The sequence below is a fragment of the Gavialis gangeticus genome, unplaced genomic scaffold (assembly GCF_001723915.1).
Source record: "Gavialis gangeticus isolate Ggan-Ray unplaced genomic scaffold, GavGan_comp1, whole genome shotgun sequence".
In the NCBI taxonomy this organism is placed as follows: domain Eukaryota; kingdom Metazoa; phylum Chordata; order Crocodylia; family Gavialidae; genus Gavialis; species Gavialis gangeticus.
The window spans coordinates 18,897,935-18,913,534 of NW_017729006.1; the positions used below are offsets into that span (position 1 = coordinate 18,897,935).

The 15,600-nt window shown below is 42.9% G+C and overlaps 1 protein-coding gene across 3 annotated transcripts in view; it reads left to right on the forward strand.

Annotated features, from left to right (window-relative positions):
* The window catches only part of TRAK1 (trafficking kinesin protein 1), a 119,697-nt gene that overhangs the window by 5,448 nt on the left and 98,649 nt on the right, over nucleotides 1-15,600 (forward strand). For all 3 annotated transcript variants that reach the window (XM_019508903.1, XM_019508905.1, XM_019508907.1), the window contains exon 2: nucleotides 832-1,026. In XM_019508903.1, coding sequence (XP_019364448.1) covers nucleotides 832-1,026 — 195 coding nt within the window. The remainder of the gene's footprint in view (nucleotides 1-831; nucleotides 1,027-15,600) is intronic.

Here is a 15,600-nt window from a genome sequence, read left to right on the forward strand (position 1 = left end):
TTTTTTCCTACTCATAAGAAGGCTTTGATTACTAGCTTTGCATTTGCACAGTTTTTGCTTTGCCTGTAGGAACCCAAATGCAGTAAAGAAATCAAATATACCAATCTGACAATGTCATTTAGTCCTCTGGCACATCTTGTTTCATTATTATGAGAGGGTTGTTGCAGACTTGTATAAAAATTGAAAGGTGTACATTAGAAAAAGTGTGTGACCATGTGGCTTGATCTTTCTGACTAATTTTAATTGTTTGAACTACTGCACTTATGTTTGCAGTTGTCAGGAACCTATTTGGCCATCAGTTTCTTCTTTATCTTTTTTTTTTTTTTTCTGTGTGAATTTGATGTTTGTGAACTCAAGGGACTAATATATCACGGTTGGCAGCCAGACATAGTACCAGCAGGTGCTCTGAAGCTTTTCACACCCAGCTTTGCCAATGCATATCAGGCCTGAACTGCAGTGGCACCTGCTATTTCACTCATGAGATTTTTCTTGAGCAAGGCCTGCCAGAAAAAGCAGTGTGTATAGTGGTACTGATTTCTAATAATAAGTCAAGCAGGGTCAATCATAAGACTTGCAAACAAAAACTCATTTTAACAAATAGCTGAATGTGTGCCACTAGCTACAGTACCTCTCAGTCACCCTGTTGTCAAACATGCCTTCCAAACCAAATCAAACCAGTGTTTCACTTTCCTTTTTTTCTTACATGAAACTCATGTCAGTCTTGAAGTAAATGGGCATATTTGTCTAGCTTATATTAACATAAAAGTACAAAATCATATAAAGTTATTAACATGGGAGGCACTTTTTTCTTTTTTTTTTTTTTCCTTACAGATGTGTGCAACAGTACTGATCTTCCTGAAGTTGAAATCATCAGTCTGCTGGAAGAACAGCTGCCCCATTACAAGCTAAGAGCAGATACAATCTATGGTTATGACCACGACGACTGGCTTCACACGCCTCTCATTTCTCCTGATGCCAATATTGACTTAACAACGGAACAAATAGAAGAGACATTGAAATACTTCCGTAAGTTAAAACTTGAGAGTTGTGTTGAAGAAAAAATATGGTATACAGACTAAATTAGTGTGCTTTTTCCCCAGTGTCCTCAGTGTGGTACTTCTGCCTAAGGAAGGGGTGGGCAAAATATTGCCTGCAGGCTGCATCCAGCCCACCAAATGATTCTATCTTGCCCATGGCTGCTCTTCTGAAAGAGAATTGTATCCAGCCCACAGCTGCCCTGGCTTTTGATGCCTATTGCCTTTCTCTCTTTCCCTTGCTAAAGCCAGCAGCAGCTCCAGTAGCCAGGCAGCCCCTCCCCTCCCTGGCCCAACACATCCTGCTTCCCCCCCCCCTCAGTGTATGCTCCAAGGCAGGGGACACTGACCTCCTGGCCAGGCTTTTGCCCAGTGAGGCTGTCTGCACGCAGCTCCAACCCTGTTGCTGTTCACAGACCAGACAGCCCAGCCCCGGTGAGAGTCAAAGCTTAGGTAAGGTTCTCCCTGCTTGTGAGGGAGGGAGCGCAGAAGGAAGAGAGCCAGGAGCTGTGGGTTATCCAGGCCCTGCCAGGCCAGGTCAGGGTGCAGGCACCACTAACAGTGCCACACTGTGTTCCCATGTACTGCTTCAGGCTGCGCCATGTGGTCACAGCTGGATTGGCTGATGCAGCTCCTGTCCAACTCCGGCATGTCTCCTGCCCGATGCCAGGTCCTTGCATGCAGCCAGGTCAGGCAGAATTCACGCCAGCTGCTCCAGGTGTGCCCACATTGCCTGAAGCAGCATGTGGGAACCCAGCGTAGCACCGGCCCGATCTGGCTGCAAGCTAGGGGTGCAAGGAGAAGGAAGGTACACAGTGTGGCACCGACACGGCCAAGCCTGGCCTCCTTCTCCCGGTGCGTGCTGAGTCCCTTACACATGATCAGTCCAGGCTGTATTCTCATGTGCCACTTCAGGCCACGTGGGTGCAACTGGAACAGCTGCTGCTGCTCCTGCCTGACCCAACTGCATGCTGGGAATTTGGGACAGGACCTGGGGGAGGGGTGCATGGAGAGCTGCAGGGAGTTCATGTGCCTGTGTGTGTGTGTGCGCGTGCGCGCGTGCGCGCCTGCATGTGGCCCTCCAACAGCTCAACAAAACTTGTTAAGTGACTCTCCAGCCCAAATAATTGCCCTCCCTAATAAGGGGTTGGAACATATGCAAGGTCTATATTTAAAAGGACTTCCAATTGCAACATTGTGTCAAAATCTTCAATTTTATAAAATTCCTAGTTTGTTCCCTGTTCTAGTATTATAGACTCTCTTGATTGTTCGGAAGTACAGTGAGCACAGAACTGGAGCTTCTAACGATTTTGTACTGTAGCTCATACATGCAAAGCTCTACCCTATTGTAATGTTCTTGATTATTACCCTGGATTAAGTTTAATTATGAATGGGAAAGTAAGAGAAGCTTGATTTAAGTGAGAAGGGAAGGAAGAAGGAACAAAGAACCTAAAAGCAGTGTGTTTGGTTTTTTCCTTTGGTGCCCCACCTCTTTAAGTTTCCAGTAGATAAGGAAGTTTCTAAAACATCCACTGTGGTTTTATACATTTTATATAACAATATACTTTGCTTTAGGGCTTTATAATGACCCGAAGCTAGCATAATAATTGAAATGACTTTTTTCCTGGCATAGGCTTAATTTGCAGGTGATAAAATGTTGAGCTAATGGAAGAAACTTAAGAATTGCTGTAATAACGGGTATCATTGTTCTCTGTTTCTCCCTTAAATGGAAGCTTGTATAAAAAGGAAAACCAGGAAAAAGAAAACATATGACTAAAAAGCAACTAACTTTTCAAATGTTTGGATTTCCATTGGTAAAGCTGAAAGCGATCACTTTTTGTTTTTGTTTTCTCTCTGGCGCAGGAAGTTATGATTTCCTGATGCCAAACACGGGTACAAAATGCAGAGGCATAGGCCTAAGTCACCCAGCTACTGCATTTGTGTATGTTATTTGCTATATTGTATTGGTGAATGATGTTATTGTCTCCACCTTACATCAAGAAACTATTGCAAATAGGGTTTTGGGAGTCCCAGGAAAATCTTCCTTCAAGAAAGAAGTTGGAACCTGTACTGACAGTTGCTCAGTTGAGAGGCCATTCAGTGATTTTGGTACTTACATAGATAACATCTCTTCATATGCAAATGTGATTTATCTTTCTTCTTGTAATCCCTATTTATTTTTTTCTGACGTAAGCGAAAATACTTGCTATTTATACAGTCCTGAAAGAATTTATAAATGCCATCACTGTTTTCAGAGGCAAAGATGGAGTGCAGGGGAACCCATAAGGCTAATTGATTTGTCCAAGTTTAAGTGAGTTACTGGAAGAGCTGGAAATGAATTGGATCATTAAACATTTTCTCCTACACCTATCACAATGGATTATTTGATGTGCATTTTGTTTGTGTGAAGAAAAGAGAGTGAAAGAAATGAATATTGGTAAATCCCAGTTCTATCTTTGATATCTGTGGGATCTATGGGATATCTGTGGGATGGTACCAATGGGAGACTTCACTTTTCTAGACATCTGCTGCAACGCACCAAACAAAATCTGAAGCCAGTTCCTAACTTGTGTGGAGGAGAACTTTCTGTTCCAGAAAGTGTAGGATGCAACTAAGGGATCCTCTATCTTGGAACTTTTCCTGACTAGCAGGGAAGAACTGATGTAAAGGTGATGGGTAACTTGAGAGGAAGCAATCACAATATGATGGCATTCTAGATCCTGAGACAGGGAAAGCATGAAGTCAGAAAAATTAGGATGCTAGAGTTCCAAGGGGCAGATTTCATCTGACTCATGGAGCTTCTAAAATGCCTCAAATGCAAAAGGAAAGCCTCCAGGCAGTAGAAGAATGGGCAGATCACCAAGTACATGTACCAGGAAATAGTGCAGGGATGAAATCAGGAAGGTAAAGATGAAGAATGAGCTGAATCTGGCAAAGGAGGTCAAGGACAACAAGAAAAGTTTCTATCAGTCTGTTGGCCAGAAAAAAAGGACCAACGGATCTGTGGGTCTTCTGTTAACAAGCCAGAGAGAGCTCCAAACTGAAGATGCAAAGAAGGCAGAGTTACTCAACAGCTATTTTGCCTTAGTCTTCACAAAAAAATGAAGCTGTAGCCAGACACCTAACAAGGATTGTTTGGGTAAGTAAAAGGACAAGCAGAGGGACAAGATAATGAGAGAGATGGTCAGGGAGTTTTTGTTGGGTCTGAATTAATTTTAGCCAGCAGGTCCGAATGAACTTCATCCCACCACTACCCCCTGCTGAAGTACTTGGCAATGATCTTCACAAAGTCATGGGAGACAGGCCAAGTACCAGAGGCCAATGTAGCACCTCTCTTTAAAAAGGGTAGCAAGGAGGACTCAGGGAGCTACAGACCAGTTAGCCAAACTTCAGTACCTGGGAAGTTACTGGGGCATATCCTAAGAAAGACCATTTGCCTGATCTGTTGCTCTTTCTGCTTCGTGCTGTACCTGCTGCTGTGCTGCCTACGTCTTCCTTGATCTGTTGCGTACCCCACACACAGACTGGCCACGCCCCTTGTTGCACAAATGTTGCAGGTTGGCCATCCCTGCTTTAGACTACACCCAGTGACACTGGCTGTGTCCCCACATGCAAAAGTGTGTGCTTGCAGTATCCCAAAAAGTAGTGGCACAAATTGGTGCTGCTACTTTTTGTTGCTGTGCACGCCCCTGCACATACATTGCAGCGGAGAGCGAAATACTCTGCTTCGGGCAAACTGTCAATTCCCTGCTTCTCCCAACGTGCTGGAGGAGCTAGAATGGACATAGAGGAGGGGAGATGCTCTGGCTGGTAGCCAGAGCGCCTCCCTGGGGGACCCAGCCTCCAGTTGCTCTAGCACATGTTCCTGGAGCGTGCACCATGTCACTTCTTTTTGCCATGTTTTGCTGGGGTTTGGGGGGTTTTTTTGTTTTGATCCTGGGAGTTCCCGGTATCAAATTTGCAGTGTGGCACATGGCTGCACATGCTCTAGTTTGAGGCACTGCAGATTGCACGTGTGCCTTCAATTGGACATGCCCACCAGTCGTCTGGGACTTCTGTAAGGATTTTCCCAGGAACAGCATTTTTCTTAACTGTCACTGGTTACTCAAAAATAATATATGCATAGTGTAAAGATCAGAGAGATAACAGAACAGTTCTACATCCAGGGCAGTGGTATCATTTCTGCATCTCCTGCCTCCCATAGTTGGCACCCGGAGTTAGTGCCCTGGTCACCCCCTCTTAGTTACACTACCTTTATTGTTTATGGCTATTAAATCTTTTTTTTCTAATAAAGCAAGCCTCATAAAGAGAATAAGGGGCTTACAAGATTGCATACTCGCTTGTTGCTATAATGATTTCTTTTTGCATCTTGATTAATACTAAAAATTATGTAATATGTATTCATGTGAACCTGGGTTTTCTGAATGCTCGACCAGTTCTTTCATAAAGGAAAAAATGAATTGAACTGATTTGAAAATATTTAACAACTCTAAGCAGTTGGAAAGGGATAGATGTTTGGCTACCTGTGGTACTCTTCACTAACTTTGAGTTCAGTTGCATTTCTGCTTCCTCCCAGAAAAGAAGCCATAAAACATAAGAGTTGCAGGAAGGGCAATGATATTCTTGCATATCACCACTGGCATGCAGATGCTTCTGGAGAGTCTGTAGTTGCTTTGTACAGTGTGTTTGCAGGCTTTTAGTGTTGGATGGAAGAAACATACTGGTCAGGGTGGATAAAAATAATTAAAAGAAAATTTTAAAATAGGATTTTTATTTAAATCAGATTTTTTTTATTTACAGTAAAAGCTCTGTTATCCAGCATTCCCCAGGAATGGGGGATGCCAGATAACAAAATATGCCAGTTAATTGAGAGGCCCGAACAGGTGTCACCGCCCCTCCTGTGACATGGCTGACCCTCCCGCGGGCCCTGCAGGACCCACAGGACAGGGAAGCGGGCCCTGCACAGCCTGTTATGTCCCTGGGCCATGAGGGCTCAGCAGCGCAGGCTGCTTTGCCCCGGGCCGTGGGGGCTCAGTGCCCACCGTGGCACTTCTGGTTTCACTTTACCTTACAAGCCGGCATGACAGTTAGTAGAGCATGCCAGCTTGTAAGGTGCCGGATAACATGGCTTTTACTGTAATTGTATTTTTTATTTCTTTTTGCCAGATGCTTGTTTAAAAACAACAAACCTATCTAAAATATGGTTTTAATTTAAAATATGCTAGAGCTCAAAGATGTCATCATGGAATAGTTAAAATATAATTTCTAATTATATACTATTGGAGACAATATATTCATGTAGCCTTTTTAGAAAAGTTTTATAAATAGGTCACAACAGGCCATGGACTATATTAGGGGCCCAATCTTCTCTATAGATTATGGGGTTCCCAAAGGTTTCTCTATAGATTAGTAAAGATTAAAGAAAACCACTTGACCCAGTGTGACTCAGTCCTCATCCCCAGTCCAGAAGATCCCATTAAGCATCTCTGTGCTCAGTTTCATTTCTCAAACTGTGGATTTTTGTGTCTAGAGATAACATCCTTGTTAACAGCAGTGTATGGAGATAAGAGATAAAAGACTTGATTACCTACCCATCAGCCCTGTTGTCTTTCTGCAAGCTTGTGAACACAGTCAAGCCCTTGCCTGTCTCTAAAAGTGTTATGTGAATAGAGGATTGTTGGGGGTGGCATAGATCTGGGCAAGGAGAAGGAGTCTGGAGATAAATTCAAGGAGAGAGGGGCAGTAGAAACATAATGGTCCTCTTTTGAGCAGAATATTCCAGAAGTCTTGATAGAGAAGTCCCTAAGTATAGCCTTTTCATTGGTTTGAGATCTAGTGAGAGAATGGTATGGTAGGAGGGAAACCTATTATGGTAGCAGGCTTGCCAGGCCATACAAGAGACTGTTTGGAAATATTTTAATGAAAGTTATATCAAACAATAAGAATGCACTTCTTGTAGAAAACAGTGATTACATTGAGGCTTCCTGACTGGTGTTTTAAATAATTTAAATCAAAACCACCCTGACACTGGTACCAACTACTGTATACCCTGGCTTGGTTTATTGCTGCAAAACTATGGCCCATTAATACTGTATTTCATTTGTAAAACCAAAAGTTTGGTAGATGCTGCCAGATTTTGTCATGTGTCCTCCTGCTATAAAAAGCACTTCTATTAGTGGAAGGCTTAGCTCTTTTTTCATGGCAGAAAAGCTGTTTATCACTTTGAAACCTGCTTCCCCTCATCCCACTATATTTTTTTTTCTTCTTCCCATTTCTCATTGGTAGGATGGAGAGTCAGCTCGTTCTGTCATTGCCCTTAAAAGAAAAACAAGCTGATTGGCTTTTTTGGTTTCTGCCTAACTTACTTTCCATTAAAACTTGGAGTATTAAAGGCCTGTAGTAGAGCCTGTGGCTTAGACTAAGCAGTAGGGGTGTGCAAAGCGGGTCCTGTTCAATTCAGATTCGGATTAAGCCCGAATCAGGGACGGTGATTTGATTTGTTGATTCGGATCACTGTCGCTGATTCAATTCAGTCAAATCTGAAGATTCGATGCTGACTCGGGGAATCAGCGATTCAGACATAAACACAGCTTTAAAAGTCTTTTCTACATACCTCAAGGTAGTAGGTGCGGCTCGTGATCACTGCAGTGCTGGGGCACATGGAGAGTCCCACAGGAGTGCAGGGGGGCCCTCCGCATGCTCAGCGGCAAACCTGGAAGTGGACCAGAAGTACTTCCAGTCCAATTCTGGGTCTGCCAGGGAGCACACTGGGGGGCTCTCCCAGGCCTTCCCAGCTCAGTGATTGGCCATGGGGGGACCCCAGGTGCACCCCCAGACTCATAAGGCATCAGTCACTGAGCCAGGGTGGCATGGGGGGCCTTCTGCATGTTCCCCAGCAGACCCAGAAGTGGACTGGAAGTGCTTCTTGTCCACTTCCGGGTCTGCTGCCGAAGGTGCTGGGGAGCCCCCTGCACTCCTGCGGGCTGCTCCGTGCATCTCAGCATTGCAGCATTCACGAGCCGCCTGCTACCTGGAGGTATGTAGAAAAAGCATTTAAAGCTGTGTTTACGTCCGAATCAGAATAATACTTAAGTATGTTATTCCTGTTATAGGTAAGCATAGAGATAGGTATAAAGGACACTTGGGGCACAAAGTGCAACATTTGGAGAAGGTTTGTTTTTCTTTTTGTATTTTGCTTATTAACAAAGGATTTGAGTTTGGAACTAGTTTGCTTCCTTAGTTCAGTACTTATATAGATGGGTTTCCCTGTAATCTATCATGGTATTTATGCCACATTTATTACTGAAATATCTTGAATGCAGTGCACAATATCAGTCTGGCAGTCCCCTTTTCCATGTGGAAGGAAAAAAAATCCCTGTGTTCCCAGTTGTTATTCTTCCCTGTTATGGATGATGGCTGTCTTGTTTATGAAGAACATTTAGTTAAACTGATAAGTACTTCCCAACTAAAAATTATACAGATGGAGGAAGGGGAGATGGCTTTTGAGTTAACTGGGTTAAATCATTGAGGGTAGTCAAACCCAAAAACAGAGGTTTGAATCGGACCTGGTATTCAGCAGATTCAGTATTGCTGGTGTTTATAGGAAGCTGCTCACTGTATGTTGATGTATGTATGTTTAATGTCCTTGTCCCCCATTATATTATGGTGAAACCAAGCTTGTAGGGTGCACATACAGGGATTCATGTTCGCAAGGTCTACAGTTTTACAAATGAGGGGTAGTCTTCTGGTCAGCAGTATTTACCAGAGGGTATTTTAGCAACTAGTGCTTAGGTTACCCAGTAGCAGTGAAGGTTCAAAACTGACTTCTATCCCAGTGAACTTGAGGCAGTGCTCCATAACTCTCTTGCGAATTGAGTGGCACCCAATTTCAAAAGGTAATTTATACATTACAGTGCTTTACCTCCTTGAAGAGGGGCCAGGCACTGTGGATAGGGGATCATCCAGGCAGGGACAAGCCTGAGTCTATGCTTATTTGCTTATCTCTTCACATCTTGCGGCACCCCAGGTGCCCTAGCAGCCTGGTTGAGAATCTCTGTTCTATCCTGACCAGAGAAAAAGGGAGTGCCTCCGGTTGTGGAGGTGATGTTACTTGCAGAACAGGGATAAACTGAATTTATTTGGCTTTGGAAAGCTCCTTAAAGAGTTGGGTTGGAGAAAGAAATAGTTGGCTGCTTCATTCCATTATTTTCTCCCTTCTTTGACATCTTCCTTATTATCTGGCATTTATGCTGAACGCTTGCTAGAAAATGTCTCCTCTGAGATCATCAGGTAAATTGAAAATTCTGGTAAATTCTCTGCTTTAAATCATACTACAGATGTTTTTCTTTACTGATCTCAATTACTAGTGAGCATTTGTACTTGGAGACATTTATTGCAAAGGTCAAAATGCGACAAATGGTTTTCTTGATGTTCCCTAGTGTTTCTTTATGGAATCAAGGAATGCTTTATGTACAACAAATTGAGTAGGTTGCATTGTTGCTAGATACTCCATGTAACACACACTATTTAATATGACCTGAAGTACTAAAGGAAGACCCTCCTTAGAGTGCTGCCAAATAGCAATAATATTGGCACCTGGACAACTTACTACTTGAGATACTCCATATAGGTGTAACAGTCTGTCCTTACTCATGAAATGTGGCAACCAGTTTTAGATATTTTTGTAATCCTGTTGCATAACTATTTGCAGAATGTTAGGGACTTTTTTTATAAATTACAATAGTTCAAATTAGCTTTCAGGTAGAAGTCGGTAACTTCATTCATGCAGTAGAAGTACAATACAAACACTGGACAAATGAATGGCTAGAACCATTTCAGCCAGTTCCTATGATGCAAGTGATGTTTGATAATGCAACATGTTGATAGCTATAGGAGTGTGTGTTTTAGTAGGTTAAAAAGCAGTGTCATTTTTGCACAATTTTTCTCTATCATTTTAACCCCTGGATTTTTCATGGAGGAAAGCCCACGTTCTCTGCTTAGCAGCTTGCCATCAACAGATGTAAAACTTGATAAACTTGGAAGCAGGAGAGGATGTTATGTATGTTAGGCTTCCTGGTTCCATTCTGATAAGCCAGCATGAGCATGGGACACAAGTTCCAGTAGCATGCAAAACAGCAGATAAGCACAATGGAGCAGACAATGGAAAATGCCTTGGTAACCAAAAATTAGTTTTCTAATTCCTTCTTCAGGCTTCCAGATCTTAGAATGATAGAAATGATAATATTGAGATCTTAAATCATGTTTAAGTAATATCTTGCAGAACTAGGACTGGATGATGTTCTTTCTATTTGAATTCCAGTGTTGTACTACTGGATGATGCTTTCACCTTTGGCCAGTGCTCTTTCCATCTTATTTGCAAAATAAATTGGAACCAAATGTTCTAAACCAAATTTCCTGATCTATGAAAGTGGCATAGTTGCTTGCTTAATATTTTGTTGGAAAGATGAATGTGCTTTCAGCACCATTATGGTTGGAATCTTGGGTGGTGAAGTCTGCAATGGTCCGCATGGGGCCAAGCCCCTCTAGCTCCTGCCTGTACCCACCGGCCCGACCCTGGCCAGTATGCCCAGCTTACCAGCTGAACTGTTCCCAGTGTGGCAGGCCCTCTTGTCTCCAGTGGCGGCTCCTCCTCCTGCTGTGCTGGTGGTGGAAGCTTCATCTGGGCAGCAGCTGCCCCAGCATGTGGGTCTCTGGTTCCAGCTCCTGGCTGCCTTCTACCCACTCTGCCCACCTGGTATGATAAGCAGCCACCTGTGGGATGGTGGAGTGGGTGGAAGGTGTCTGGGACCTGGAGCCTGGCGCACTGGGGCAGGCACATCCCAGCTGCAGCTCCATCCCTCCCTCCCCCTGGTCTGGAGCCACCCAGCAGGGACAGGAGCAGGAGCTGAAGGTAGGGTGAGCATGCAGCACCTGTGGGGCTGCAGTCACATCGGGAGTAGCCCCACTGGAACCTGTGCATGCTGGCCTGCCCTGGGCTGGACTTGGCCCTATATGAAGCACCACAGGGGCAGCCATGGGCCAGATCCAATCAGCTTGTAGGCCAGATTGGCCCGCAGGCCATATTTTGCCCACCTCTGCACTAACCTAACCTCATAAGTACTGTATGTTAAAGATCATTCTCTGTGTTGATTTCCAGAGGAAATAAGACTGCTCATGCTTGCCTGCAGCCCAGCTGTGGCTTATTAGCTTGGGTGGTAGTGCCTCATGCTTTTAACACTGTGGGGCAGGGGGCCCTTGGTTTGATCCCTGATTGGTAGTCAAGAGAATAACCATTATAGGTACCAGATCCTCCTTTGTGTGTTTCATAGGAGCAACAATGTGAAGCCACTCAGCTTTTCCTTTGAAGTAATTATAACTGGTAATATATTGGCATGATGTTTATACATCCAAACAGCTTCAGTTTGTTAGCAACCCTTTTTGAATGTGAACTGCCATCTGTATCCTGGGGTAGAGAATGTAAAGACTTAACTTCAAGTTTTAATTGACAGCCAAACAAATAGGAGGCTCGAAATCTGATGGATAGAAATGCCCTTTGGAAATGTCTGGTTGGCTGGAGCTCTAAGATTGTCATTCTTCTAAATTCAAAAACAAGCAGGTTAGACTTATTTTTCTGTCATTAGTTGGCCTGCAAAGAGTCGAGACCTGTTTTTCTTTAATGAAAGCCCAAAGCTCTCCCTCCTACCTCTACATGCACACTGTTTTTGTTTTTAACCCATGTGTGACCAAATCTTCCCTGATCAACAGTCTAGCCTTCAAATCCTGGAGCCTAGGATGTCTTTTAGACCAGTCTAACCTTGGTTGGCCAAAGTGTTCCTGCTATTGTTAATGCAGCAAATTACTACTATCATCTTAAGTATCAACATACAGTCCTAAGGAAAATACAAGTTTTAAAATGCAAGATGTAGCATGTGCTTGAACCTGTAGATAAGAGGAGCTACAACCTTCCGCATTTTTTCTAAATTTGTTTGCATACCTTGTGCCCCAAGGAGATTGCTATTGCAATGTTCAGTTGGGAGGAGTTTGGATGTATTGCTTTGGAAAATGGTATTTGTTTTTCTTGTTAGAAAAATATTAAAGTTGCATTTATGGCTAAGGACTTACAGAATTTGGGACAAGTGCCTCCCGACTGCTGTTTGAGCATGGTGCCGGTCGTCATTTTCGTGGCAGAGCACAGCAGGCCCTCCACACCTCTGATTGGCTGAGGGGCCCTGAAAGTCCCACCCCTCCTCAGAGATTGACTGATGGCCATCAGTCAGTCTCCAGAGGGGCGGGATGTCTGGAACCCCTCAGTCAATTGGAGGTATGGAGGGCCTGCTGCACTCCACTGAAAATCTCTCCCTTCTCTTCTCCCCTTTCCCTCCCCTTCCTGCTGTGCTTCAGGATGCCAGGGTTTTCCACCATTTTGCAGCTCCCTTTTTCTTCCCCCCCTGCTCACTTTCCAATTTCGTCCTTTTTCACAGTTTCCATGCTTTTTCACGGAGGCCTACAGATTTAGCAGTTTCTGCAAAAATCACAAAATTGGGAATTCAGTAGGTCCCTACTTTATGGCCTGATTTTGGTTTCATTTACCCAGTTGAGCAAATCTGCCGTCTTCATTTCCCAAATATATTCACTGCTTCTGATTAAAAATAGAAGCACACACAATATATATTTCAGTTCCAGTATTTCTGCATGGAGCTGTATATACAAGATCAGCTTTGAAATTATATTGAATATTTCATTTCCCATATCCCCTGCACAACAGTTGCATGTTTTGGAAGGGGGGGCATATCTTGAGTTTTCTGGGTTGTCTAGATTTTGAGACTGGATTATTTTTTTTTCTTTTTTACCTCTTGCTTCAGCTGCTTCGCAGTATTCACTGGGAAATATGTACAACAAACTTGTAATTGAGTTGAATAACTATATTTTATTTGGGTTCATGAGGGGGATTTACTCTTTCAAGAGAAAATTATACACAATGGTGGTCTAAAGTCATATTGTATGGAATTTAAATGTCTTTGCGGGAGGATGCATTTTTAGCCCTATTATTCACTCATTTTCTGTTTCTAAGCTAAATCACATAGTTCAATATAAGAATAGCTGTAGAAATCTAGAATTCATTCTAAAACAGCGAAATCTGCAAAATACCTTTTCTTGTAAACTTAATCTACAACCCACATTTACTTTTACTTTCCTACTCCATTGTAAGAGTTAGTTGGTGGTAGAACAGACTGTTAGCAACAAGTTGCCAATTAGTGATCTGTAGACACTGTGAGTGAGTGAGTGAGTGAGTGAGTGAGTGTGTGAGTGTATATACCCTTGTGACAAACCCCACTTGTCAACCTGCTGGCTTTGAATTCCCACAAAATTAAAAATTTAATTTGAAATGATTGATCATTAAAACGATCGAAAGCGTAATAAGAATTTAACTATTTTTCCAGGCTGTTTTAAACCAGACTGTTCAAAGCATGACTAGCAAAGCACTGAAAAAATACCGTAGGGAACAATACGTTATCAAACAGGTGCCCAAAAGGACCTAACAGAGTAGTCCTTCCATTTTGTAATGTTTTTTTTTCTTTTGTATAAGTCCCTAGAATGATTTTATTTTACATTTTTGTGTTTTAGTTTTAAAATGAACAAAAGGAAGATTTTTTCACACAGCATGTAGTTTAAGGTGTAGAATCATTGCCACCAGATGTTGTGGAAGTTGACAGTTTAGCCAGATTCAAAAAGGTATTAAGCAAATTCTTGGAGGAAAGGGGCATCAGTAGCTATTGACCACGGGAGTTAGAGAAACAGCACCTGAATCAGAGCTTCCTACACCATGAATGCTGGAAGCTGCAAATGAGAGAAGAAAACCCTACCCTGTTTACTCGCCCTTTCAGCATCCACTCTGCCACTGTGCAAGACAGGATAGTGGGCAAAATGAACCTATGGTCTGACCCTGTAAATGACAATTATTATGTTCTTAGTGTGGCAAGCTACAGTAGACTAAAGGTCAGTGGGTGTTTCCCTGTTAATATGAGCAGCTTGCATTTGTATGGTACATATGGAGTATAATGCTGTAGACTGGCTGCAAGGTCAGCTGGTGAATAGATTACTGCAAGGCGTTCCCATGTTTGTTTTTTGTAGCATATGCATTGTGATTTACTTCAATATCTATTTAGGAATTATGGAGTGGAAGGGATCTTATGGGCCATTGAATCTAGACCTATGCCATCACAGGGAAAAACATCCCTTTTATTAATTTTCATCTTATAGTTAGGGTTTTAGCTATACACCTATTCCAGAACAGTGAGGTTTTCCTGATGTTCAGTTTAAATTCATTCTTGGCCAGTTTATCACCATTTGTTCTTGTTCCAGTGTTGCCCCCAAGTTTGAATAGTTACTTTCTATCTTCCTTTTCCCTTTCCTGTGAAATAAGTTACCAATATTATATACCCTTAACCAAACTGCTTTCCGTAATCAGCTCCTCTTAAAATAGCACAACTCTTTTTCCTCCTTCTTTCCCTCACTTCTGGTTTCATAGTTTCATGGTTTGTAGGGTCGGAAGGGGCCTGAGCAGATCATCAAGTCCAACCCCCTGCCATGGCAGGAAAGACTATGGGGATCAAACAACCCCAGCAAGGTGTTCATCTAGCCTCCTCTTAAAGAACCCCAGGGTAGGAAGTCAGCACCACTTCTCTTGGAAGTTGGTTCCAGATCCTAGCCACCCTGACCGTGAAGTAGCACCAGAAATTAATTGGATTACATGAAGCACAAGAAAAGCAGGAATGAAACAAATAGCTTATGCTAAACAGTTGAGTTAATGTTGCTATAGGAACCTTCGTGTTCTACATTCCTGCCATTATTTTAACAACAAAAACAAAAAATTACATGTAATTGCAATTGTAGTTTCTTCACTCTGTGTGTGTGCGTGCGTGCGTGCTGGTATATGCAAGGAATTCTCAAAGTCATGAGAGATTTTAGTGAAAAATTAAGTGGATGCTGTAGTAAGATTTTTGCGTGTGATAAAATTGCACGAGCAGAGTTGGCAAAGGCAGTTATTCAAGATATGTTCTTTTATTCCATAAGTGTGTTAGGCTTCTCTAGCTCGTATTTTAAAAGGTTTCTAATGACTTCTTGTATATTCCTTTGTGACGTACTAATGCACAGTTTACAGACATAATTTTATTGCTTTTAGTTAAATATTGAACATACTATAAGGAAAACTGATTTGGCAAATGAAATGCAAAAAAATAGCATTATTTGTCAATGTAAGTAGAGAAACTACAAGGAAAAGTTCTTATGGGTCCCCTGTTATTTTCTTACAGTGCGGTTCTTCCTTTCACGAAAGTCAGGTTTTGCTGCAGTGTGACAAATTGATAGGTAGGGGTAGACCCAGAGACGATCCTAGGGAAGGCCCGGGGCAAACCTGCCTGTGTCAGGCCCAGATGCAAAGAAGTAAGAAGCTGGCGGTGGTAGCGGCGGGGTGAGGGGGTGGCGGGGGCCTTGCAGGAGGGGCTGTGGCCGCTCTACCCATCTCAGCGTGGGCCCCCAGGGCCCGGAGCACTTGCCCCCCCCCCCC